At 41.9% G+C, this 27,497-nt stretch overlaps 1 protein-coding gene across 4 annotated transcripts in view; it reads left to right on the plus strand.

Annotated features, from left to right (window-relative positions):
• LOC115368077 (retinoic acid receptor beta) overlaps window positions 1-27,497 on the plus strand; it is a 101,087-nt gene that overhangs the window by 6,963 nt on the left and 66,627 nt on the right. For 2 of the 4 annotated variants that reach the window (XM_030064055.1, XM_030064057.1), the window contains exon 1: window positions 21,323-21,479. The exons of 1 other annotated variant lie outside the window; for it this stretch is intronic. In XM_030064055.1, the coding sequence (XP_029919915.1) occupies window positions 21,323-21,479 (157 nt within the window). Of the gene's footprint in view, window positions 1-21,322; window positions 21,480-26,964; window positions 26,968-27,497 lie in introns of those variants that run through there. One more of the 4 variants, XM_030064056.1, reaches the window with a different exon arrangement.

The raw sequence follows: 27,497 nt of genomic DNA on the forward strand, positions 1-27,497 counted from the left end.
CTGCCTGCGGTCACAGTGGATTCTCCATGGTAGCCACCCATAAATCAAGAAAATGGCTCCTTTTGTACGTTCATTAATAGGCACAACATGCGTCCATACAAAACCCCGACTATTCTTTGAATGGACTTTGATTGAAAGCCGGCCTTTTTAACAGCAGCATTCTTATTCTCGCCCTGTAGCAGCTTGTCTGCCTGTCCCGGCTCTAATTTATTACCCCTTGAAGATGAGACAATGAAAAAGCAGTTCTCAGAGCACTGTTTGCATTGAGAGGCCCGGAGCACAAAGCAGCCGGAGAGCATCTCATTGTTCGGCAGGGCCGGCAGAGATGCGGCTCGCTTCAAAGATTTGCCTCTTTTTCGGAGGTGGCGGCGGTGGTGGGTGGGTGGTAAAGGAGCGGAGGAGGGGCTCCAGCCCAAACCATGAGTAGATTTCATCACAGGAAGGGATGTGGGGGCAGGGAGAGCAGGGTGGAGCTAGAGATCCAGGAGTCAAACACAGGCCAACATGAACTTTCCAGCGCTGAATGTGCCTCACATGCATAGGAGGCTTTGCTTTACCCAGGTTTGTGCCCTGCAGAGGACGCAAACACTTGGAAAATATGGTCGGGGCTTGAGATTTCGGAAAATGATCAGAGGAACTAAGTTTTTATATAAGGCTCTTAAGTGGCAATGCGAATACAACACGGTAGCCGCGGCAACACGGACGGCAAAGTCCGGTTTTCACACTGTGTTTCCCTTCATTTGATCTCGACTCAGAAACGGGAAAAAAAGGGGTGGGAAACGAGTGGTATTCTTAAGCTCCCCACAAAGAAAGCTATTTAATGTGTGTCTGCGAGTTGTGTGTATGAACCTGCAATTATATGTGGGACTGAGCGGAGAGTCCAAGTCTGCACGCAGAGATAAGTTGGGCGGATGTTCGCTCTCATTCACAGGGAGCCAGAGCGCTTTACTCTGCTAAATGGGCTATAGATACCGCACAACATTTTCTGTCAAACGCACAGTCATGCACACAGATATTGGGAAAAGTTTGCATGTTGGCGGGAATGCACGCACGCACACACAAACACACACATAAGCCGCAGCTTGTGAAATCCTGGGTCGGTCAATCAGTCATATAGAGATCATATGGCCAGTTTGCGTTCAGACGTGTGAAAATGGCTCGTTCCCACAGACGCTCTGAGCCCCGCTGTCTCTGCTGTGATCCGTCACGGTGAGAGGCTGTGTTTGCGGTCTATGTGTGTGTGTGTGTGTGTGTGCGTGCACTGGTCAGGCCCTTTGTGCAGGAACAGAGCTATATTTAGCCTCTGGTCACAATTTAGCTCATAGTTCATCAATTACATTAGGCTGAGTGTGCTCGGCAAGCATGCGGCTATTGGATAAAATGGTATAAAGGTAGGCTGAAAGAGATAGCATTATCAGGGCTGGAGGGCCATCACATAGAGGCTGCTTTCTTCACACTCCCCATTTGCCGCGCGGCTGCAGGTTCCATGCACAGCCCATGAACAGATCCCTCTAATCGAGTGAGTTTGTCTTGGGGGAAGGCCAGCAGACTGGGGAGCTTTTTTTCTCTCTTTGGTTGAGAGGATGAACAAAAGGCTGTTTATGTGTGGAGGCTGGTCTCTCATAGAGGGGAGCTGGGTTAGCTGTGTCTATTCGCGCCGATGCAGGGAGGCAAGGCTTTGAAAGGCGCTAAGCCACATACTCCTGGGCTCTGCAGAGCGGCAGCGGCACACTGTAGAGCTCCAGCAACTGATTAACAACCGCTGGATGCATGGGGCCGAGGCAGAAAATAGCCAAGACAAAAGACGGACGAGCAGCAAACAACCCAGTGACAGATTGATGGTTCAGCTCGCAACAACATTGTACCCGACCGGTTTAGCCATCAGTTAAAAAAAGGCATTAAACGATCCGTATGATGAATGACAGATGAGGGAAATTGAATTGAACGCCAAGGAATGTTCTATTGATTGGATATTGATTGAAGCTGATTTCGCACGGGTCCTTTACATGCGGTGCCGGCCAATTTGTTCCATTTCTCCGAAGAGGAGACGTTATTGTTCCTTTAAATGACCGTACCAGTGATCCAGTGATTTTTCATGTTTTGTGTGTTTTACAGCAATTTACCCACATTTTACATTGCAATAAAACATTTTGCAAATCATGCAAATTGTATTTTTTGGTTGCAACACCCACCTTATAATGTTCTGCTTTTGTGGCTAACAGATAGGAATACAGTGGTCCCTCGCTATAACGCGGTTCACCTTTCGCGGCCTCGCGGTTTCGCGGATTTTTTTTAGTGCAATTTTGCATGCTTTTTTTTTTTTTTTTTTTTTTTTTTTTTTACAGCGCATTGTTTTCTGCGTCCTGATTGGCTAAGGGACTGTAGACCATTGTCAATCAATCTCCTCCGTGCCGTGTCTCCTGTACAGTACAGAATGCGTTCATTCTATAATACTGGACTTATTTTTCTACGAAGGTTTGAACTTTGAGAGTTTAAACAAGAGAGAAAAGTGAGAAAATGTTAATTGTAAAAAATAAAGCTGACTACTTCGCGGATTTCGCCTATTGCAGGTTATTTTTAGAACGTAACTCCCGCAATAAACGAGGGACCACTGTACTGGCATGAAGAAAGTTTGAAGTCTCTGAAAGTTGATTTTCATATCGCAGTGGAATGAATGGAACTGATAGTTGGAGAAAAGGGAGGAAACAAGGTATCAGAGTTGTAAAATACAACCGCTTGCTTCAGGAAAAGATGAGTGGAAGCATGGAGTATACATTTTGTAGGTATTACGCTAAACATGCAAAATCACTGGCGTGGTGCTTGGAAGAGTTCGGGGTAGGTAGCTCCTAGCGAGGAGAGAGTCGCTCTCTTTTTTTTCTTCTTGTCCTCGCTCCATATGACTCCTCTTTGGTTGCCTCAGACAAAGACTTGACCCAGTGCCGTGAACCGGCTCATGAATGAGAAACCACTAACGGTGGAATCTACTGGGCTGCCTGTTTAACCCGCCGTGCTCACCACACGCGTGGAAACCGACGGCTTTTTGCTCTTTTCCTGACTGGATGGTAAAGAGTGAAGAAGAACGGGAACAGCGGGGAGAAAGCTACAGTGCTGCACCTCATCTAGGAAATAATGGAATCCTCTATTTTCATTTCATTTTCTAGCACTTTGCTGCTGCTTGATTGATTGAATGTCGGGGGTCAGTGACAAAAAAACAACAGCTAAAAAACATTTGATAGCCAATGGCCTACAATGTAATGTAAATGTAGACTGGCCAGAATAAAAGATGAGTGACAAGAGGAGGAGGAGTAGAGGAGGGAAGGGGGGCTGTGAGGGAGCACGAACAAGAGAGGATGAGAGGAGGAAATGGAGAGGTGCTCTTTGGAGGGGAGGGGGCTTTCCCATCCTGTGGGTGGGGCCCTGGTCCGGGTCAGCGTTGGCCCTCAGGAAGGCCCTTCTGCATTCCTGTCCTCTGGGTGACCCCTCCTCTAGGGCCGCAGGACTTATTGGGGTAATCAGCCCCTGTCAGCACCTTGGTTATGCTGCATGGCCTCAATCCAATAATGTGAATGGGACGTGTAATAGCACCTGATGAAAAGTAAGTTTGTTTGCACCGAAAGGAGTCCCTCTGACTTTTTCCTTTTCGTCCGCTTCTTTTCCACATTTATTTCCCCCCTCCACCGTCTTGTGTTTACATCAGGGACAGGAAACCATGTGCCAGACAGGGAGAGGAAACCCAGCTCTGCTCCATGTGCCCACCTTTTCATTTGCACAACAGACTTTATCACATTTTTGGGGCTTTTATAAATCTTTATAATATGAAATTCAGAGTATACAACATAGCAAGTACTGTCAAACTCAAGTTAGTTGTATGGGCATGTACTGCTGCTCCACATGCATGGCTAACATGCTTCTTTATTCGTGTTTATGGTGATCACTAACTCGAGGTTATGGTGTAAGCCCTTTTTATTTACTGCTGCTTCACAGTATGCACGTTTTCACGCCAAATAAACATCACTGTAGTTCATTTCACTGATTAGCTCCTGCTGTCGGGTTGAAGGTGCACTAATCAGTGAAATGAGCAGCTATAGGGTATGGGTGAAAAAAAGACAGAAGAGGTGCATGGGTGCCTATCGCTGGTTTACATTAACGCCAGCTTGGCGGTGTGATGTCACTCTCCATTGTAATCTTTTTATTCCTCATTTTTCACTTAGCTAAATGCAAAATCCTCAGCCCTCCATTGCTGCACACCATCAAGCTGTGTCATAATGTGGTCAAATTCATTTTTCACTCAGCAGTGTCTAATTAATTACAGGCAGTCAAAGTTGAATTACTGTGAGAAAATCACTTTTAACTATGATTTTTTTTTTCCTGTCATCTCAGCTGCAAATTTTTCCACCTCTACCAAACCCCTGTTCTCATATACCAATGATTTTCATATATTTGGTACAGGCCTACTGTATATAGCAACTCATGATGATAAAACAAACAAAATTTGAATAATAAATCAGGTCAAAAATTTAGCCACACACCAGCTTGACTATAGACTCACCCACTGTTTCACATATTTTCACATATTTTTAAAAGACAACACTGACTGAATGCATACAGTTGTATTACCAAGCAACATAAGCATAACTTCTCATCTTTAAATAGTTCAAAAAAAGACCACCATACTTTTAATAAATTACATAGGAAGTATGTATAAGGCAAAAAGATGTAAAGTTTTTGAGTAATAAATCATGTTGTTGTATAAGCAGTGCTGCATATGTTTAATATGCTACAAGCTATGTTTGTTACTAGCACTGCAAAGCAGCAGAGGTAGCAGAAGAACACAGAGGCTGATTACAAAGTGTCACAGGACAGTCCAGAATCTGTGCCTGCCGCTGCCTCGCTGTATGAATGCTTCAGGATTTTACATTTTTCTTATGACGTTGAGGCTCACAGGGAGAAAACAGCAGAAAAGGAGCGCGGCTGAGGAGTATTGATTTTCTGGCACCGGCCTGCTTAGATTAAGAAATGCCAATACGAGGATTCCACCCCGACTCGCTGGTTCATGTTGAGTTCACTTGTCATTTTCTATAATTCTGACAAAATCAAGATGCTTAACCATGATGTAGTTAGCCATGCTAGGCCGCCCTAGGGCTTTCTGATTGAATTAGGCGTCTGTGTTCTGCCATTTGGTACCAGGCTGAAGTATTCCCAACACTTAATGGGGGCAAAAGTTATTTACTGTTTTCAAAGAGGGGATTTAAAAAAAAAAAAAAAAAAAAGGCACTGCTGCTGTTCATAAATTCAGCAATTAAGAGTTTCTCATAGTTCTCGTGGTCAGTGTAAGTGTTTTCTTCTTCCACACACACAATATGTGATGTGTTTTCACACAGCGTGTCAGAGGGCTTCTAATGCCTGAGTGTACCAATTCTTCAGCATGTGTGTGTTTCACTGAGTTAGTCTCTGTTCACTTGTATGATTTATTCCCCTGCCAGCCAACACTGTAATATGCAGTGGTAACTTTCCTTTGAAATGCATTGTGTTCCATCACAAACAGATTATAAAGCCTTTCAAAGCAGAGATCGGCTTCTTTTACAATATAATCACCAGATAAACATCAGAAAATTACATTCGGTTTAATATCGTGTCATAAAGAACTCAAACATTTCATTTTTTTGGCACGTTATGTTTATGATATCATTCTTCGATTATAATAATTATCGTGTGCTCACAGTGTGATTATAATGCACTCATGACGCCGTATGAGCAATACTTCAAATAACGTGGTGCAATCTACTGTATTGCCTGTTGGGCATCGTGTGTCATTACGTCTCTCTGTGTTTCTGTGTGTGCGTGTGTGTGTGTGTGTGTGTGTGTGTGTGTGAGCGTGCACGCTCATGTTTGAGATGGCCATCAATAGAATGAGTGCGGAGGGAGAGATTAGGCGACTTTGTGTGCTAATCCCTGTGAAATCACCGGCCCCCGGGGTGAGGTGGGGAGATAGCCGAGTGCCTCTCTGATCAGACGGGCCGAGGCTCACCGTGTGAAGCCGCCTGAATGCCCCGTAATCCCTCCTCAAGCCACAGAGAAGCCTGCCTGACTGATGGGCAGCTCCTTCGCCGCAAACACCAGGCTTTTCCCTCTAAAACACAGTTCATCACAGCCGGGACTAGGAAGACTACAGGTGGGTTAAGGAGGCGAGGGCTCAGGTGATGATTTGTGGGGAGAGCCGGGGAGAAAGCAGACTTGCTATCAAATTATCATCACTGTCATCACGTTTCTCCTTTGATTTTGACTCACAGGATTTCTCCATAACAGAATGACAAATTCAAAGTGATAATCAAAGTCTACAATACATGTCCAGTTGGCTATGTTGCTCCTCTGGTAGCTCTTTCCTGAGAAAAATTCCTCTAGTGCGCAGGAAGTGATGTGTTTTAAACATCCAGTTTGTTTGGACTATATAGAGGAAGAGCTGGGTAGTTAGCACGAGCAGTGATAGCCGCCATGGGTGAGTGGACAGAGGAAAAAGACAAACTTCATCAACGGACAATCCAAGAAAGAGAAAGGCGTCGCAATGCTGTAGGCACTTTGATTGACAGACGATCTCTGGGAAGTGCAGTGCTGTGGAACACCGGAGCCATGAGCGCTCAGCAGAAAGGATGGAGACTAAATTAAAAAAAAAAAAAAAAAAAAAATCAGGCAGATTAACATTGTAACTGTTTCCAAAGAAAGCCATCGCTGGAGAATGAGAGGACATTAGGGATCGACTAATGATAGCATTACCTTGCGTCGTCCGTGGCACAATATGGAGACAAATACACACAGCCGCATCGTCGCGCACGTGGTCGCACACACAAATGCATGCGCACTGCAGACACAAGCGGAAATGAAGATGATCCATCACACAATATTTTGCATGAGACAGAAAAGTAAACAATGGAGGCAGTCACATTAAAACACTTAGACTGAAGTGTAATTACTGCATCTCCATCGACCCAAATTTCCAGCAGGGGACCCATTGCTGAAGGTACTTAGGCTGTTAGCAGCAAATGAGCTCACTTTATTGCCTTCTAGTTTGTAATGGGGCTCCCTTCCATACCTCTGGCCAATGCTACACGTCTTTAACCAATCAAGATCACCCCGCACAGTCGATGTTTATTAGCTATTGTCTTGTACGGAGCAGACAATAATGTGCACTTGGCTTGAGATGCCCTGTCATGACCATGGGAGGCTTGTGCTCATAACTTCTGCTTATCGTGGTTCAATTTCTAACTGTGCACTTGAGGGGTAGAGGTTGTTTATTACTTCTACTTACTTCTGATCTTCGACGTCTTGCACGGGCCGGCTGAATGCATCATTTCCTGTGGTTAGTTAGCTTCTGTTTGCAGGACTGCTGCTTAAACATCAATATCGCAGTGACGCCCCTGGAGTTACGACTGTTGTAGAAAACCATACGTGGGCTCAATATTAGGCCTTTATTACCGGTGCTATGAACACTATTTTAACATCAATAAACCATCACTGCACTAGTCATCAGCTCAGTCACTGTAAACATACAAGACCACCTCTGGGAAGATTGTTTATTTGGTACCACTTTACAATATGACTCTATGGTGACTGGGTTATTAAGTAGGTTGTATAAATCATTAGTAAACAATTTGGAACAAGTTATAACACTGCTTTCATACACCAAAGCAGGCTCACTATTTGGCAAGATCAACTTCCTGCTGCACTTCATTTATTATGTTAAATCTGAGATCTTGCCAGTTGCTTTATCTTGTCCCTTTAGCACCATCCTTGGTATTTGCACTGATTTATGAAAACTCATATGACTTTTTTAGAATTGTTTATTAATGATTTATTAAACAATTTACAACTGGATTAATAACCAAATAACCTAATTATAAACCATTTTTAAATCCTTTATAAGGCTAATTGTATTGTAAAGCATTTATCTATATGTTTATTTCACCAGGAACCATGTACAAAACATATTCAACTCAAAGAGCTAAGATGCTTTCTGCTAATGCTACTAATGCTTTATTCTGTGCTGATTTCCATTAGCATTCGCAGGGCAGGTAGATGTTAAAAACACTTCACTGCATTTTGCATTCATCACCTGGTCAGATTTGGTGGGAAATCTGTTGCATTCACAGAACTTGACTGGAGTAGAGTGATCTTTGCAGTGGCTATGTTCATATGCACCACTGCTATAGCACCATGCCAGCTTCCATGTAGATAGACTTCTGGCGATTTGTTGCCTCTGTGTGGAGAGAGGTTTTGTAGTGAGGACTCAAGTAGTGGAGAGATGTCCTGCGTTTCAGCTGGCGTCCGCTAGCTTCGCTGTTTACACAGCAAAAACTCAAAATCTTACCAAGAATATTTGTCTTATTTCAAGTCAAAATGTCTCTAACTTGTTTTTAGATGATTTTCACTTGTTTCAAGTGAATTTTCACTTTTTCCACCGGCAAATTTTGCCAATGAAACAAGCAAATTTTCACTTGTTTCAAGTGAATTTTCACCTGAAACAAGTGAAAACTCTCTAAAAACAAGTTACTTCTGAGGTGATCGTGTCTTATTTTAAGTGTAATGAGACATAAGACAAATATTCTTGGTAAGATTTTGAGTTTTTGCAGTGTACAGTTCAAAAGACAATGAGAACCACCACACATTTTCTTTTAGACTATTTACTGCACTGTTTCTGCACAGTCAGGACTTTTATACCTTGTCACTAATGTCAGATCTCAGTCCAGCTTTAACTGTTGCCTAAGAGCTCGTGTAACACAGCAGTTAACGCAAATTCAAATCTTCACAATTCTTTTAATAATTTCTGGTTTTAAGATACAGAGCATAACATATTTGTATAGTTCTCAAGCAAATGTGACACACTTTATGGCTCTACTGACTTGTAATCATAGCAAAAAACTATAACTGTCATTTTATTCTGCACCAGCCGAATGACCACAGCAAACAGAACAGTGACTCTGCTCCATTCAGGTCCTGTGCTTGCATTGCTTTACAGCACACAACAGGAAGCATTTTTGCTTTGCAAGCAAGACACAGCTTTATTCCAGCTGTACTGCTGTATCTCACCTCAGTGTTACATGGTCAGAATGCTTATCTGCTGTTATCAGGGACTGTTTTGCAGTGACTCTTATCTGTCTTTCTTTTCAAAGCAAGCAGGAAAACAGTTTTAGCAAAGGCACATTTTAAAATGTTGGACAGAATCTGTCTCAAGCTGCGTTAAAGGCTTCCTGCAGCCATAATGCATGATATATGTATCAAGAGCTCACCCTGTGCTGCCTTGAATGCCTGATGGAGAAAGTTGTACTGGCAAGCCTTCATAGTAAATTTATATTCCAAAAACCCTAGACATCGCTGATCCAATGGAAAAACGAGGGTTCACGTTTTTACGAAGGCAAAATGATATCAGATTCTGGCAGCACATAGTGAGTAGTGGATTCATTAGTAACTCTTTAAGATTTGAGCTACTAAACCAGTGAAATTAATTTCATTAATTTAAGTGGGGGTCAGTGGGTCTGGAGAATTTTGGTACTGTTCCAGACGTTTTTACACACTGATAAGAATAAGATTCTGGGTGAAACACCAAATACAACAAAATGTTTGCCACCGTATTGGTGGCTTCATTTCAGAATTATCGCTGTTGACCTTGAAATCCATTATAGTAAAACCCTCTGATCGAACTCTTTAACTCTGATTTTCCCTTAAATTCCAACTTATGTAGATTCAAAAAAAAAAAAAAATCCACATACATATTCAGTATCTGGTGGTTACAACATTTAACTTAAGTGATGCCAGTGTTTTGACACACCAAATAGAATAGCACAGAATGACATCAAGTAGATTACTTTATACAAATGTCCCTAACCCTAACCCAGGATGTCCACTTGAATTTAATAGGTTCTATGGGTTTGGACGTAGCTCCCCTGTACCGCAGGCATTTGAAACGATCAGGCCACTGATGGGAGCAGCAGAGTTGAAGAGGGTAAAGAGGGTAACACAATTTGAAGACAAATTCTGATCATTTTAAATAAAGATGGTAGTTTGGAGTGGATAACCAGAGTGTTATAAAGGACCTCCAGCATTCTCTGTAAACCATAACCTATGGTGACAGGATGGGCTTTCCCCCAGAATGCACAGACCAGGTCCAAATGACACTGGTTTCTCTAACCCTCATTTGAATTTCCATTTATTCCTCATTCGTTGTTAATCTGCAAGACTGGACAGGAAGTATGGGCTATGGACACACAATTTGCAGATATTCACGGTATGTATGTATTAGGATTAATATGTCTGTACAAAGTTCCACATGTTTTGGACCATAAATTTCTGAGAGGGGGGCAGTGGAATAAGCACTTAGTTTTGCTACTGACTTGCACTAATTCTGGATACATGAATTTCTGTTGGAAACATTTGCAGTACTGAGAGTCTGTGTGTCTTGATCGTACTCAATGTGCACTGAGGCTTTTTAAAAAGGCTGCAACAGTTAAAGGAGTCTTTCTCTCAGAAGCGTTTGCATCTTATTATGGAACCATGGCGTCTGAGATCTTCATCAACGAAAAGTACAACACCATTGCAACTGTTTGCCCTATGCCCTGAATTTCCTTAAATGCTAAAAATCATTACCTCAAAAATTACTTCAACATTGTATTCAGGGCCCGGCAGAAAAATAAAATGCTCAGATGCATGCTGTCAACAAAGGAGGGGTAAAAAAGAAGAGGCCTGAATAGAACTTTTACAACTGAATATTGCGTCTGATGTCACTGGCAACAGGCTGACCCGGTGAAAATGGCAAAGAGTTGAAATGATAAGTCTAACAGAGCCGTGGTCCTGGTATTGTGCATGCTGGCTCAATGAAAAGACCGGTACACTTCATTTCTGTGAGCAGGATAATCCCCTCGAGTTGGTCCTCTTTCGAAAAATAATGACCTTCTCAGAAGAAACGTTCTTTGCCTCCGTGGCTGTCATTATTTAGGAAGACCACCTTGTCGTGGATCATCCCGCTCAAAGACCTTTTGAACCTCACAGCAGCCATTTTGACATGAACTAACAGGTAAACACAGGTGTTACTATGACATTAGTTTAGGTTCTGTTGCCTTTCAGTGCAGCAGAGCATCAGCAGCACCCTGACTCTGGTAGATCCAAATGGAACTGAACCTTCATTAATATCATTAGTAAGACCTGTGTTTACCTGCTGTTCATGTCAAAATGGCTGCTGTGAAAAATACCTGCTATACCTTACAAAGGAAGTTTTTAAAAAAAAAAAAGAATAACAGAAAATAGCTTATCATGTATCGTTTCCAGTTGTTTTACTGGCCTTCTGCTTCGTCTGATAAGAAAAAATAATTCATTGCATTAGTTTATTATGGTTCCATACCAATACCAGTGGTAAAACCAGTTTACAGACAAGTTTTTTTGAGTGTGCCATCCAGTTTATCTTTCAAGAATCAAGTAACCAAGTTAGCCTGATTGGAGGAAAGCTCCACTTTTCCCTGCCTGCAGGAGTTGGATCCCAGTCATTTAGTAGACAGTTAAAGGTTAGTGATCATTATGTCTTTTTGACACTGGGTGTTGGGGGTTGGCTGCTGAACTGACTTCCTTCTGTATGTAGCTAACTTGCTAACATTAGCCGACAACCCACTGTGCCAATCATAGCATTGTGTGCTGTGATTGGCTGAGAGCTCCACACCCACCGCCCAAAGGCCAACGCCCAGAAGAGTCCTGAACACGGTGGAACAAGAAAATCCACATTTCTAATGGGTCATGGGTGATGATTGAGAGGGAGTCTATACATTGTCCTGCTCACTCTGCCTTTAATGTTAATCCAAGAAAGAAGCTTAAAGGACTGGCTGGACAAAGCCATGAATCATGAAATTTGAATGGTCACGTGGTCAACAAGCGATGATTACATGTGAAAACATAATGGAGTGATCCACGGAGCTGGATCCTTTTGCTTCACCTTCACGTCTTTTACACTTGTGCTGCTTATTTCAGGTCAGAGTTTCCATGAGCAGCCTTGAGTGCACTACACAGATGTTCTCTGCTTTTTACGACACTTGCATATGTGAACTGACATACCCACCATATTGCTTTTTGCCCCCAGAAATTGAATTATTCACTTATAATTTCCATCATTATAGTTTTGATACACTTTGAATAAGGCTCATAGTGACTGCTGTTGATCATGCTGCTTTCTTTTGTGTAACGCTGAATTTGAGCATCAGTGTGTTGCAACCTATGGCGCAACGTCTAGATTGAGTAATTTAATTTATTCATTTTGTTGCCAGTATTTCAGATGAGCTCCCTCACTCTCTTGACTTGTCTCACTGGATTTAATTAATTGGATTTAGTATAAAACCACCCTAATATTTTTAATGTTCTGGCTCTAATAATTATCCTGCACTCACAATATGCTCATAACACTTATGGTGCCTTGTAATAGCTTCTGAGAACCACTTAAGTTGAGTGCTACCAAAAGGTTTGTCTATAAGGTTCCCTACTGATATATATTCATGCTAAATAAGGGTGCACACTTTTGAGCACACTGTTTATGTGCATGCTGGGGGCCTTGCTCAGTCACAGTTTATGCCGTTTTAAAACTATCTTGTAGTTTGGGGGGAAATAGCTGTGCATAAGAGATCCGAGTGTAATGAGGCCACTGAGTTGGTGTGTTTTGGTACTGTTGTGTTATATTATTGTCTCTAAGTCCTCTGCTGAGTGAGAAGGAAGGGGACACAGAAAGCTTGCAACAGGGTCAGGGGGTCACAGGGGAACCAGTGAATAGCAGGGCTGGACACGGCTTCCTATTCTGTTATCAGTGATTAAACCATGCAGAGCCCTTCTGTGGCCAAACACACACACACACACACACACACACACACACACACACACACACACACACACACACACACACACACTCTGTGGAGCAAGTTTGCAACACAGTCGCATCAAATGTTGTGAAATTAGCACCAGCACTGAAGGTCCGATTTCAGGCTGTGAACGCAGAAAATGTGAAGATAATGTGAATATTACATCCTCAAGGTCATCATACGTCGACTACGGGCTGTGTCAGTGCCGACGTGATGCTTTCAAGCACCGCAGATGTCAAGTTTTTTATCATCGAAATAAACTTTTGAAAATTACATTTCACTATTGTTCCGTAGCCATTAATCAAAACAACAAAATTACTGAATAAAATGCGTTGAGAACAATGCTCAGTGGAGTAAAAGCAGCACATAAACACAGCCCCCCTGCTCATACATCACTGCCACGAGGCAGCGAGCACAGCCTTTTGTCATTAGTATTTTCAGTCACTGCAATATGTAGCATGACTACTTTACCTTGTTTTTGAGCAGTTTCAGGCAAAAAAAAAAAAAAAAAAAAAAAAAAATTCCGAAATGTTCCAAAATGCAAACCAAAAGGAAAATGACACGGGCATGAATGATATATATACAGCATATTATTTTCTTCAGCCACCCATCAACATGTTTCAGCATTTCTGCTTTATGTGCATAGTTTATAAATTATATCCTTTATGGAGAGAAGTGTGCAGCCATCTTACATGTGATGATGTGATTTAGAGCCAGTGGTTACCTTATTTTGGGTGTTCACTCTGACCGAACTAATCAGAAGGAAAGTTGACTTATAGTTAAAGGGACAGTTCACCCAATTTGAAAAATGTGATAATATTTCGTAAGCTCTAAAGTGGTGGCTGGCATGTGCAAGTACGTGAAATGTGCAATAAAAGGGAGTAGAGGAAAAGAAGAAGTTGGCCACGACATGACTTGCCAGCTCTCTTTTAGCACTCCAGAAAAAGTTATTTTTGTCCTCCAGCATGTGCATGTGTGCGCAATGGAGAAAACAAATGATAGCAAAGTCAAGTAATCTACTGCTGTCTCTGTGGTGGCTGCTGCTCCTCTGGGGCAGAGTGATAAGTTAGCAGAACTTTCTGGCTGTTGATAACAGGAAAAATGCAGCTTTAAACAGTCATTTGAGCAAAACTGTTGTGCATTTGATAATCATATGTGCATTGTAGTTTTAGAAGGCACTGGTAAAGTGATGTCAAACCTTCTTTAAGTGGATTAAGGCGGTTATTTTTCAGACTGTTAGCTGGGGGGAAGTCCAGCTCAATGGCAGGGGGCTAACAGTTAGCATTTGGAGCATCTAGCCAGTATCCAGCACTCAGTAACAATGGGAGGAAGATAGCACCACTACTGTCTTACAGAACAACTACGAGGGAAGAGAAAAAATATCACGTTTCAAAATGGGTGAACTATCCCTTTAAGTTCAGGCAACTAAAACAGTATAGTTGTGGTTGGGTTAAGGTTTTGCTCATGGTTAAATAAGAAGAACTTAATAAATGAAAAGTCAGCTCAGAATGAGTCATGTTGGAAACTGAGCCCAGACTGGTGAAGCTGAAGGTAAATGTATCTGCCCTTCTGTCTCCCCAAGCTCAGCACCTTTACTTTCCACTGCATTGTTTCCATGTCAGACACCTTCCTGTATTCAGCTGTGCATCCTTCATCTCATCTCATTTGTTGGCGGGGAAACAGATTTCTCTGTTTATTTGCATTTTAAGACAATTGTGCATATTTCACAAAATTTCTTGAAACCAGGCTGGAATTTGTATATGCTGAACTGACACGGTTGGAAAAGACATACAGTGTACTGTGTCAAAATATATAGTGAATGGATGTTTTTTCTTTCTTTTTTCAATCCTTTGGGTTTGTTTGGTTTGTGATTCTCACAGTAAAGGGTTGTGCATCTTCTCTCTTCAGGCCTGACGTACTGTATCTTGCAGCTTTGTTCACCTGCGTCTTCTTTAAGTCTGCTTACAGAGGAAGAAGGGCTCTTTTGAATGAGGCTGCGAGCCGAGAATAATGCAGCACTTTATGAAAAGCTCTTTCTTTCTTCTATATTTTTCTTGACAGTATTGGGGGTTAATATAGTGTTTGCACTCTCAAAGCAAGCCCTTCATCCATTGTGAAAGAATGTTAATTTGACTATGACAAGGTCACTTTTTGTTGCAGCCATAAAAGGCAGATTCAAATGCTCCAACGATGAATGGTGGTTCAGCTTTCACACTGAGAGAGATGTGAAACACTTAAATACTGTTAAATACAAACTGAAAAGAACAAGCAGTTGATCCTCTGACTGCTCACACCTCTCCGCAAAGTGTTTATTCTATATTCTCTACAGTGCTGCAAGGGAGAAAAAAAGCACAATTTGTTAAAATGCTTATTTACTTTATACTGTGCATTTCATTTTGTTGAAGAAGATAAAAAGGCATTTGTGAAATTGGAAGGTATTTAAATCCGTAAAATCTCTCAAACAGTTTAAATATGAAGTATTTATGCTAATGATGAGTACAGAAATTAATCCTAATCTTCAGTTTCTCTCTGAGTATCATGTTGCTATACAAAGACATAATGCCCATGCACGGTTTGGCATGATACGCAACCCGAGTGGAAAATATATTTGCTTTTGCCATGCAGCTTCAATTAAATTACCAATAGGCTAAGTGCAAGTGTAACTAAATATAGCTGTTTGAACGCGGTTTGACCCACAGACGGATTGTGAGCACCAAATTCAGCTCTCCTCATAAATATACCATGAAAAGTTTTCTCATGAAAAAGAAATGGGAAATAAAAGGTACCTGAAGCTGCAGATTATATGGGTAAGTTATCCACCGCTTGCTGCTCTGAAGCGTTTAAGCTCCAAGACCTAAAATGTACAATGAAAAATAGCAGCCGCTGCGTGCGCGCCGTTCTAGAAACTGTCAAGCTTTATCCGGCCTTATTAAATGATCAGCTATACTGTGTATTGTCACAGCCTGGTGAGCTTTGGCAGCGGCGAGCACGAGCCGCAGAGCACTGATGCCAAAAAGCGGCTTATCTTGATGGATGGGTTCATTATCACCTTCTAATTACAGGTGGATTTTCAGGTGTATTCATTACCTGTGCCGGCTGGTTTGTGTGTGTATGTTTATGTGCATGTGTGTGTGTCTGGGGGTTACTGTTACACTAGGTGAACTGCAGGGGGTCAGGTGGTGTGTGTCGGGGGGGGTCCAGAGGTTCCTTTTTCAGCTCTGCTGTAGGCTTCCTGCAATATTCATGAGCTCCATGGGGATCAGTCTCGTCTCCAGCGCCGGGGCCAGCTCTCCCTCTCAAACTGCCTTCTTTCCTCCATCAAAAACAATCCCAAGTGTTTGTGTGTGCAGCCTGCTGGACATAGGCAAGAGTGTCTGGCATGTAGCTGTAATTCTGCCACAAATTTAGAATGATCTGGTTGTCAGATATAGTATCTGTATTTAAATATGACCATTTTCATTCCAAAAACAAACAAACAAAAAAAATCTATTATGATCCTTACACACTTATCACAATGTAAATCCAGAGCAGGGTTTGGCCATTGTGGGTATTTAAATGCTAATACTGATATTTTTGGATTGAAGCTGCTGATTTATGTCAGTATTCATTTTGAAAATTTGACCATTTTCACTGGAAAAATTTCTTCCTAAAATTTTATTCTTGTCAGGGTTCCAAAGCTTCTGAAACAGCATTTAGAGCTTTATTTAGATGCTAAAACTCTATTAAAACAGAGACAAATTGACAACGTAACAGTTTGATATCTAATTTTTAATAAAAGGCAAATATTAGGCTTATATATCGGTCAAAATCTTACCTTGTAGCAGCCTCGTGTGAACACCACCCCCCCTCCTCCCCCTTCCCCCTTGTTCCGCAGCTCACTTTGAACCTTTGTGTGACAATCATGGAAGAACATGTAATCAGTGCTCAAGGTCCTGTTGGGTATTGTGTGTGTACATAAAAGAGGGGAAGCTGTATAAAGAAATCCTTTTTAGTGCATGAATATATATATATTACATTAAAGAGTGTGAGGGGGCAGCCTTGCATATGCCCTTTACAGTTTCATGCATTTCTATAATCATAGAAAAACATGCTCTGTTTATGGCTGATCACATGGTTGGTGCACACTAACAAGATGCACTTCCTCCTTCAGTCATTAATGAAAATATAACTCAGCAGTAGCCTGATAGATTAGTCCCTAAGCAACGCTGCTAACCAGGAAATTAGCTTTTTCCTTCCCTCTTGCTTAAAAAGTATGAGCTTAAAAGCAGCATGGTGCTTGGCTCTGGCTCATGATTTCGAAGACCAATACTGATACCAATGTTTTTGTATTAAAGCTGCTGTTTGCCAGTATTTTCTTTGTATTTAAATGTGACTGTTGCCATGACGGAAGTCAGTTTTCCCCTGAAATGTTCTTTTTGTCTCGGTGGAAAAGCCTCGGAAACAGCATTGAGACCACTGCAGGACACTAAAACTCTAAGCAGCGATAGGCAGCTGATAAAATTCTGTTAGGTGGGTTAGCAGCTCTTTAAAGAGGTAATTCATCCAATTTGAAAAATGGGATATTCTGTCTTTTCCCCCTCTAGCTGTTCTGTACAGTAGTTGCTCTATCTTCCTCTCATTGTTACTGAGTGCTGGATACTGGCTGGATGCTCCAAATTCTAACTGGTAGCCTCCTGCCATTGAGGTGGACTTCCCCCCAGCTAACATTCTGATAAATAACCACATTAATCCACTCAAAAGAGGTTTAACATCACTTTACAAGAGTTTCTTACCAAAACATAAATGTACATATGACTACTGAATGCACACAGATGATACTTTCACTCAAATGACTGTTTAAAGCTGGATTTTTCCTGTTATCAACATCCAGAAAAATCCGGTAGTTTCTGCACGTCCTGTATCACTCCGCCCCAGAGGAGCAGCAGCCACCACAGAGACAGAACTAGATTACTTGAGCTTGTCATTGTTTGTTTTCTTCATTGAACATAAAAATAAAAATAACAAAATTCTCCAGACTACTAAAAGACAGCTGGGAAATAATGTTGTGGCTAGCTTCTTCTTTTCATCCGCTCCCCTCAATCACATGTTTCAGGTACCTTTCAGGCTACTGCCAGCCACCGTTGTAGCTTCGACCGCTAAAGAAAATAGTTCAGTTGATTTTCTTTATAATTTTTTTTTCATGGTCAACAATTTTTACACAGTTTCAGGCTGTAAAAATTCTGCTACACATCATGAAACTCAGACTTTGTTTATTCAAGTTTGAGTGGGTGGTCATTTTCAATAATGTTAGCTGGAGGGAAGTCCGCCTCAATAGCAGGATTTCCCTCTGGCTAAAGGGGATAAGTGATATAATATCAATTCTTTCAAAATGGGTGAACCATCCTTTTAAGGCAGGGCGAGGTGCGTTTCACTGCACCCTTTAAATGGAGGAACCTCCATCACATCATATTATAGGCAAAACTGGCTAACCAGCATTCAGTTTGTATTGAGGACCAGACCAAAATATCAGCAATCCCTTATATCAGCCTAACCTTGACATAGCCAGTGGTGGGGATACATTTCCCTAAAGCTTCTGATTTAGAGTTAAAATAGAAGAAAGGGAAGTTGAGAAAGTAAGAGAGAGGGAGAGGGAGAGAGAGAGAGAGAGAGAGAGAGAGAGAGAGAGAGAGAGAGAGAGCCGGGAAAGTGAGAAGGTGGAGGAGGGTTACGTGAACCACAGGTCACTTTGGATTTTCCTCATGTTCACAGTGCTGACTTGGATTCTTAACAGCAGCTTGTTCTTTCCTCTCAGAACCAAATTTGTGCACACTAAACTCACGGAGTACGTTTAAAATATAAACTCCAGGAATGTACTTTGCATACATTTAAAGTGTTTGAACAAAGTCAGGAACATGGCGTAGGTAAATATATTCTGAGGTTGTTCACTGCAGCAGCGCCAGATGATTCCAACCATAAGGAACCAGTGAGAAGAATATCAATAGTGCTCCGAGAAACTCCTGTGGACTTAACAAATATGCAATATTTACATTAGACTATTTATTATGACCTTAAAGCTTCAGATAAACATATATTTTAACATGACATATTTTTATGGGCATGCACTCTAACACTGAATGTATTTGCTCACAGGCATTAAAACTTGCCTGGAAGGCTTCAAATGATAAACGGTGGTGTTTTAAAAGCAACTTTGAACTAAAAACTTCCTTTCCTCAGTTCCTTTGTGATGATAAGGTTATCGGGTTGCGGTTTTAAAATAATTACCTTTTTACTGTATGTTATTATTATCATACATTATCAACCACCCTATCAAATATGACGCCTCAATACTAGTTACCAGCAGTTGCCAAATGAGGATTTAATTATCAAGTCCCAGTCTTGACATTGTTCAAAAATAAATAAAAAGTTGACAGAGGAATCTGAAGTTAGAGGTCTCTATGTGAAGGAAGGCAGGGAGTGAATCTTTGTTCTTTCCATTTGTCTCTAACAAAATCTGGCATGTAATGCAAGCTTGAATTTTTATTATCACCTCATGGCTTTTACAACAACAACAACAAAAAAAAAAAAAGCAACATACTCTTATTATTTAATCAATAGGTATAGGAGTTGTTGGCTGTTGGCACTGATCCAGATTTATCTTATTAACTTACTTAGAGTTTATTCTGTGGTTTGTCCTAAAAGACAAACAGAAACCTGTGACTTTAAAACCCTGGGAGCGATGTTCCATTTACCAGATGGGATCATTGTGCCTTGTGAAACCAGTTTTATCCATATTTACATGTTAACAAGGACTTGTATAGGCAAATTGTCATATAAGGCAACATAAAACCATCATCACTGTAAGTGCTCTGTTAATAAGCATCGGAGGCACACCTTTTATACAATATAGCTGTCAGATCAACATCAGAAAATTACATTCAATTTAGTATGACGTTATATATTGTCTCATTCACCCCTCAGCATTTTTGCATTTTGTTTTTATTGTATCATGCTCTGGTTATAATAATCAGCATGCGCTTACACAGTGTGGTTATGCCTTAATATCAGTGATGTAAGGTGGGCAAACTAAACATCTATATCCACAAAAAGAGGGGAAAATAGTGTTTGATTTTCACATAAGTCTGAATTATCATATACTTAAGCTGGCAGTAAGTGAAACGGGTGAACACTTTCACAAACAAAGGAAAGTTGGATAAAGTGAGTTCATCTGCGGTTACTCTCCAGTGCATCTCTGCTTGGCTTAATGAGAAATGCAGATTAGGTATGACAAGGTGTGACACTGTCAATTTCCATTTGATCTTAAGTTTTTTTTCTGATTTTATGCTGAAAACTTAGCACATTGAACATTCATCAGTCATCGCTCCTCGTCTTTTTTTTTTCCACAGAAACGTCTCCAGGTCCTGTGCACAGGGCTGAAAGTTTTTGTGGCATCTGTGAAATCAGATGCAGGGACTTTGCCATCAGGCTTTAGTGAATTGGCACCACGGACTACAAGTGCAACTATGAGAACAAATATTTACTGATATATGTAAACCTGTGTCTGTGCTGTGTATATGACCATATTATTATTATTATTTTTATAAGTGTGCCACATCTACTTATTTTGGGATATCACCGTGCTCCTATAATAAAAAAGCAAAAGCCCGGTTATACTTGCCCATGCTACGGCACAGAATAAAAATGTGTTTCAAAACTGGAGGACCGCCGTGAATTGTGTTCTTTCCAGGGAGAAAAAAAATTATAAATGATCTTGATTCTTTTTTGCCTGCGTTTCTTGCCTCCGCCTTGTTCCGCGCTGCGGAGCTGCAGTGATGTCAGCCTGCCTGGGTCATTTGAAGGTCAGCAGCCTCGGAAGGGTTCATAGAAAGTTCACTCGCATATATTAGGCAATTCAATCTTTCATTCTCTGTGGCAAAACTAGTTGGAAATGAGCTGCGCGGAGGAAGGATAACCCATTCGTCATCGAAGAGGGAAACGTGTGGTTTTAAACGCCATCCGTGTTATTTTTTGATATTAGAAAGAAAGATAGTCCAGTTCAGGCGGGCTTTACCCGCTGCTTTCTCTTGTGTCGGTAACCGGACGGGACGAAGCGATTCAGCGAAAACACGTCGGGATATTATGGAGGAATCCCGCTCACACGCACACATACCAGCACAATAACTGGACATGGCGCACAGAGAAATGGCAATTAAGCGTTTCGATGAAGCCGTGAGCAGTTTGCTCCGACATAATTCATGATTCCGGAGCGGGACGAAGGAGAAGAAGAGAGAGATCTGCCGTGCCAAGAAGGACAAGAAGAAGAAGAAGAAGAGGAGGAGGAGGAGGTGGAGGAGGAGGGGGGTGGGAAGCAGCGGAGTTTGATGGAGTTGTGTGCGCTTTATGTCGCTGATTTTGATCCATAACGCAGAGGACAGAGCCTAGTTGAACCGTTGCAAAGCGCCGTCGTCATGTTTGACTGTATGGACGTGCTGGCCGTGAGTCCGGGACAGATGCTGGATTTCTACACGTCCAGCCCGTCCTCCTGCATGCTGCAGGAGAAGGCGCTGAAAGCCTGCATCAGCGGACTGGCGCACAGAGACTGGCAGCACCGCCGGAGCGCACACTGTAGGTCCACTTCTCCTCCGCTGATGCTTGTTGATGTTGTTGTTGCAGCTAAACCCATGTGTGTGCAAGTGTGTGTGTTAGGGAGAGTGTCCTAAAGGTCGCCCGGGCCAGTGCAGGCGAAATGCACAGCACCAAGTTTGCACACACAGGGGCCTGATCTATAAATGATAAATGGTAATTGTTGCATGTCCATAAGTGGAACTGGAAAATAAGACAGTGACAATACGCGTTCTGAACAGTGAGAGTCAGTGCGCAGTCAGCACATAGAGGCAGGTTATTGTCCTGCAAGAGTTTAAAGAGAGTGGTGCTCATAAGGTATAAGCATATTGGGGGTGAATTATTATTTTAAGTGATAAGCACAATGTGCAATAGATTCACGTGGTTGGGCAATAACACAGCTGATTGCATCCTGTTAAATTCAGTGAGATTTTCTGTTTGACTATATTGTAAGAAAAGTTGGTCTCTGCCTCTAACAGGCGCATAATGTGCTGGCATTGCACCTCATTGCACTTCAAGTTAAGTGTCCCCCGTTTCAAACTTGCAGCTGTTCCCATTGCAGCCTCAACATGCACTCTGCAAACAACCCCGGCCTTGGGAAACTCTCTCCAAAAAGCTCTTCAGAGCGGCGCGTTTCACTCCTACTGTGCGGCTCGTAAATTTTCAGCTAGTGGAAACGACCTGCTTGATGTATGGCTTGTCCCAGATCAGAGCAGAGCAGATCAGGCCAGATCAGATCAGATCAGATCAGACCAGACCAGACCCGGAGCCTGTCAGTTCCTGGCTGCCGGCTGGAGGAATGCAGAGGGTAAACACAGGCGGCGTTTCCACACCTCCTCCCGGGCCACACATGACAGGAGGGGCGGCCTGACGAGCTGCGGCCAGCGCTGACACTGATTTAGATAAATGGCCCACAGACTTTTCAACAAGGTTAGCAGGCTGCAATCGGAACGAGTCAACCTTTGCGTTCTGAATCGGCCAGCGCCAAGGCTATTTGTTCCACTGCTCCTGGTGTTGTTGTTGTTGTTGTTGTTGTTGTTGTTGTTTTTCCAGAAGACGAATTGACTTCATAACAGACCAGTGCATTCCTTGAAGGATTTTTAAAGTTATCCGCCCTGCTGCAAAAACCAGGGACACCTCACATCAAGTGGATTTTGATCTTTATTATTAAGATATTACAATCCCATTAACAGCAGCAGAAATAAATCATCTAAGCATAGGTCAAATATATTTTAAAGAATATAGTTATTTATTTTCTTGAAGTATTATAAAGCACAGTTTGAATGCTTGATAGTTATTATAAAATAATAATATAAGTGATAATTATCACAATGTGCAAAAATGATGCCAAATGTATTATTAATGGTATGTTAAACTGAATGTAATTTTTGATGTTTTCTGAAGTTTATTACTACTTCTAATGGGATAAAAAATCTGTTAATCTGTTTGCAACGTATTACTTCAGGTGTTACCTCAGTTTACTATTAACCATACAGTTGTCCCGTAATGTAGTCACCCACATTTAATTGTTACACTCAGTCACAATGTGCTTATAAGAGCTTTACGATGTCTCCTAATGCCTTATGAGTGCCACTGCGAGTCACCTAAATGGGGGGTATAAACGTTAAGAGCCTGTGGAAATCCTTTGCATGGACTCAGGCTTGCAGTCAGAAGTGGAGTGTTTGTTTTGCCCTGTCGCTCCGCCGCTCCATGATTTCCTCTGATCCGATAACGACCACAGTCTAGCTCTCATTTCCCAGGAAGTGTTTGCTCAAGGGCACTCTGTTGAGTGGAGGGAAAGTGGGAAAGGCTGGAGCTGCCATTCACCTGAAGCTCGCGGTCCAGGCTTTTCTGAAGCGTCCTCCATCCGCCGTTCAGATCAGCTTTTGCATGTTTTTCTGCCCCATGAGCGATGGCAGACATTAGAACAACAATCATTCCTGCAGTAAGAATAATTTAATTGCAATAACAGTGATGGTAAAGCTTGTGGGCTCAACAAACGTAGATTATTACCGGTACCGTGCAAGGTTAAGGTCATTTTTTTTAAAGGCTTTATTTACATCATAATGGCGTGTCTGTTAAAAAAAACAGAACAAGCCTGCACTTTTTCAGCAGATGGAAAAAAGTGCACTCCACCAGCACACTTCGTTCTTCCAGCGTTTCAAAGAAGTGTTTACGCCGTTTCTTCCCTCCTTCCACAAACCTATTTCCTTATGAAATGAGATGCCCTTTGAAAGGAAAGGAAAATATGATCGTGCTCTTGGTCATTGTAAACAGAAACACCAAACGCTGCAACGCCTCTTTGATCAAACTCCTGTCATTATCTCATTTCAGATGTTGCAGGATTCAATTAAAAAAGCCACTGGGTGGATCGCTGAGGAAAAAAAAGCCCACATTTTCTCAGGGCATTTAACAAAGTGTTTCATGTACATTGGTTAACCAACCAAAAGTAATTTGGCAATCTTCAGCATTAAAGTAACCCGTCAAATTATCTAATTAGCACACCAAGGTGCCTTTGATTTGCAATATAATTAGAAAATCAGCGCCCTTTAACACATATGCTCAAATTGGCCCTATAAGACAGGATTCATCAGCTGCTAAATGAACCGGAATAAGACATTGTTCATTTTCTTGTTTTTCTTTTAATCCCAGGTATTCATAGTGTACTCATAAAAGTGCATGCTGGCCTTTTGTGCTGTCATACCGGACACCCCTGCCCTTTTCATGTTTGAATAAGACACTGTTTAAATTAGACTTTGATTTGAAAAGCCTCTCAGAGAGTCATTGAAATGTTCGTTTATTAATTTATTTATTCAGGATAATGGAAATCTCCAGGGTGTTAATTAGCTGCATTGACAATGAGTGGTCCGTTAACGCACCTCCTTGTCTAGTTTAGATGTTAATTAAGAATGATCAAGGACCTCCTTTATAGAGATAAAATGGGCTTTGCAAGTGAGGAATTACTGTACATGCTGTCCACACCATGTGATTATGCCTTTGAAAGTAACAAATTGATCCAATAAATTGATACAACTGATGTAAACTGATCCGATTCATCTCCACAGAAGAATCTAAAACAGTGGAACAAATAAGTGGAAAGGTGTTAAATCCTGTAAACACCGCTCATATCGCAACCGAAAAAGATGATGCTTGATTGTACAGCGTGATTCGCCCAGGCGATGTCTGTTATGGGATAATTGGGGCCTTTTTGTCTTCAAGGCTTAAGCGCCTCTGATATGGACATGAAAGGCCATTAGCACAGCTTGCACACCAAGCTAATTTTGCAGGCGTGCGAAATGAAAGCAGGATGGGGGGAAATAAAAGCGATGTACAACATTGAAATGAAAGGAGAGCTGTCTGATGCCAGGCCATGCTTAATCGACGTGATTAGGAGAGTCTCGGGGTTCCAGGGGCGCCGTCCACCTCTGATATGATGGAGGTTTCACCCTGACCGCAGCCACATGACATCTGATTTCCTTTCCATTCTTTATTCTTCCATTTCACAGTTCTGTAATATTTTTTATGAATTAATTCTTCATTTACAGGCAGTAATCTGTTGCGTTTCCTACTGTTTATGGAAGTAGGAAGGTTTAAAAAGTGCTAACCCTAAAAGAATTCTCTTACTCTGCGTTTGAAAAGGCAGTTTTAGTGTCTAAATGCTCTTCTAAGATGCTTTTCTAGCCTGACAAGTAAAATTCTGGGGAGTCGTTTTGCGTGAAAGTAGTAAATTCAGTGGAAATATTAAACAACTCCAGGACTGCCCACCATGTGTGAGTGCAGCCTGAAAATACGGTGCTTCAACAAGCCAAATCAGCTGAAAACCCTCTGTAAATTTGCTTTGCATAAAGAGAACTCGTCCATCTGAACAGTAGTGATGTATTAGACTAGGTAAGTCTCCCAGTAATGTCCTGACATTTTAAATGAGTTTGTACAACTTATTACCAGCTCATTTAATATGATTCTCCATCCCTCTATCCCAGAAAATGACTCATAATTACAGAGATATTATTCTGTTTCTTTGCTTGAAGCCTGTGTGTCCCTCTGCTGAAGCGTTCTCATCTTTGGGATTGGATTTTTTTTTTCCCCTGGCTGGTGTTGATGGCACACCCATTCCACAGCTTCCAGGATCGGTACTTTGTAGTTTTTGACGCTTTTCTGACAGAGCTGACATCAGAATCAAGTTACATCTGAAAGTGCTGGCAGGGGAGTATAAAATCATACCAGCACTGTGCTTTTAAGGCCATAAATTCCTATGGATTAAAAAGAAACCTATCGCATTTCACTCCCTCCTGCAAGAACGCCATCCTTTCCCACTTTCCCTTCCCTTTCCTCTCACTTTCCCCCCTTCGTCTCCTACTTTATGGCTGTCTTAGTTTCTCGGCCGGTTTTTATGAAAGCTTTGAAGTGGCTTGCACCTGTCGTGCTCGCAGTCTAGAGTCCGGGAGTGCTGTGTCCCGTCTTGGGTTTAACCTCACTGCAACAGTCACCCTGGGGTCAATGCGAGGTTGCGGAAGGGGTCAAGGGGAGGAGGTTGGGGGTTGGTCACAGTCACATGACTGCTTGGGAACCTCTAAGCCAAACCTGAGCACCCTTCCTCCCACCGAAGCACCCAAAACTGTCGCTTTGAATTCAGCCTGTTTGATTTGTCTTCAATGGACTTGAAACTTTTCCCTGTGAGACTCTAACATGGCATGAAGGGTTCTGAGTGGTGGTTTTTGAAGGCACAGGCCACAACTGGTATTTGTAGCTGCCAATGTGCAATCTGTTGTGCCAGTATTCAATATTGAATTTGACCATTTTCATGCCAAAAGAATTGAGAATTTGGTCCTTGTCAGGGTGGAAAACCTCTGAAACATTTAGACCATCACGGGACACTAAAACTCTCCACTGAAACCCAGACTAATGAAATTCTTTCAGGGTTAGCAGCTCTTAAAGGCAAGGTGACCCATCTTGTCTTTTCAGAGGCAGGGAAACTCTTGGATACATTTGGCCTATGCAACAGTGAATTATTTTCTAAAAAACCAGTAGGGCTAAATTAAATTGATGAATAAATTATGCAAGGAAAACAAAATGTCAAGTTTTCCATTGTGTTTTCGTGCAGTTGTGGTCAGATATTGGTCTAATCTGGCCTAATCTCGACCAATCTGACAAATCCGTATTGTCCCTGACATTGGTTGCCTACGCATGCTGGTCTCCATGGTTCAACCTAAGTAAGTCCAAATGTAATGTTGCAGTTTTTATCTTTAAAATTAAGAGAGCAATCCAACACAAATAGCCAAAGTTTATTCTGAACTGAAGTTTGGTGATCTATGTCTAATAATTTTTACAATTTGTGACCAGTAGGGAATAAGACTGGGTACCAAAAATTGGGATTTTAGTTGAATAGACCTAAAAGTATCATTATGGTACCAGTATCAAATTCCAGGTACCAGTGTCATTCCCAGTACCATTTTTTTTAAAGGTACCCAGCCTTAATGGTACATGATAGCTGGTGCAGGGCCATCACGGTGCTGTAGATTTTAGTGAAGTGATGCTCCTGCTTTCTGAAGCTGTCTCCTGATGAGAAACAGACGGCCAGCCCTTTCCACCTCTCTCTACCACCGTTTCTACGCCAGACATTAAGTCAAATGACTGTTTCTCATTGTTATTCTTTTCCTTTGAGTGTTTAGAGGGCTTATATATATCCTCCTCAATAAAACGCATACGAGAGCGGCGCAAAGCTGGTTCTAATTTGGTGTACTTTGGGTGAACTTTGACCATTTCCTTTGACTCGGCCTGGTGTATGTGAGCTATGTGCTCCGTGCTCCTGCAGAGAACCTGGAGGAAAAACACTTCCAGACTGGATGAAGCGTCAGCTGAGTGCAGGAGGAGGGGACTGGGTCCACTGACTGGGAGTAATATTCTCCTAATCTTCCCAGGCTATGCCCACCGCTCCACACCCAAATCACCACAGCTTTTTTTTCTTAACGCAAACCAAATACGCCAATACCCCAAGGATCTTCAGGAAATGCCTCTCTTTCT

This window comes from Myripristis murdjan, chromosome 11, assembly GCF_902150065.1.
Source record: "Myripristis murdjan chromosome 11, fMyrMur1.1, whole genome shotgun sequence".
In the NCBI taxonomy this organism is placed as follows: Eukaryota; Metazoa; Chordata; class Actinopteri; order Holocentriformes; family Holocentridae; genus Myripristis; species Myripristis murdjan.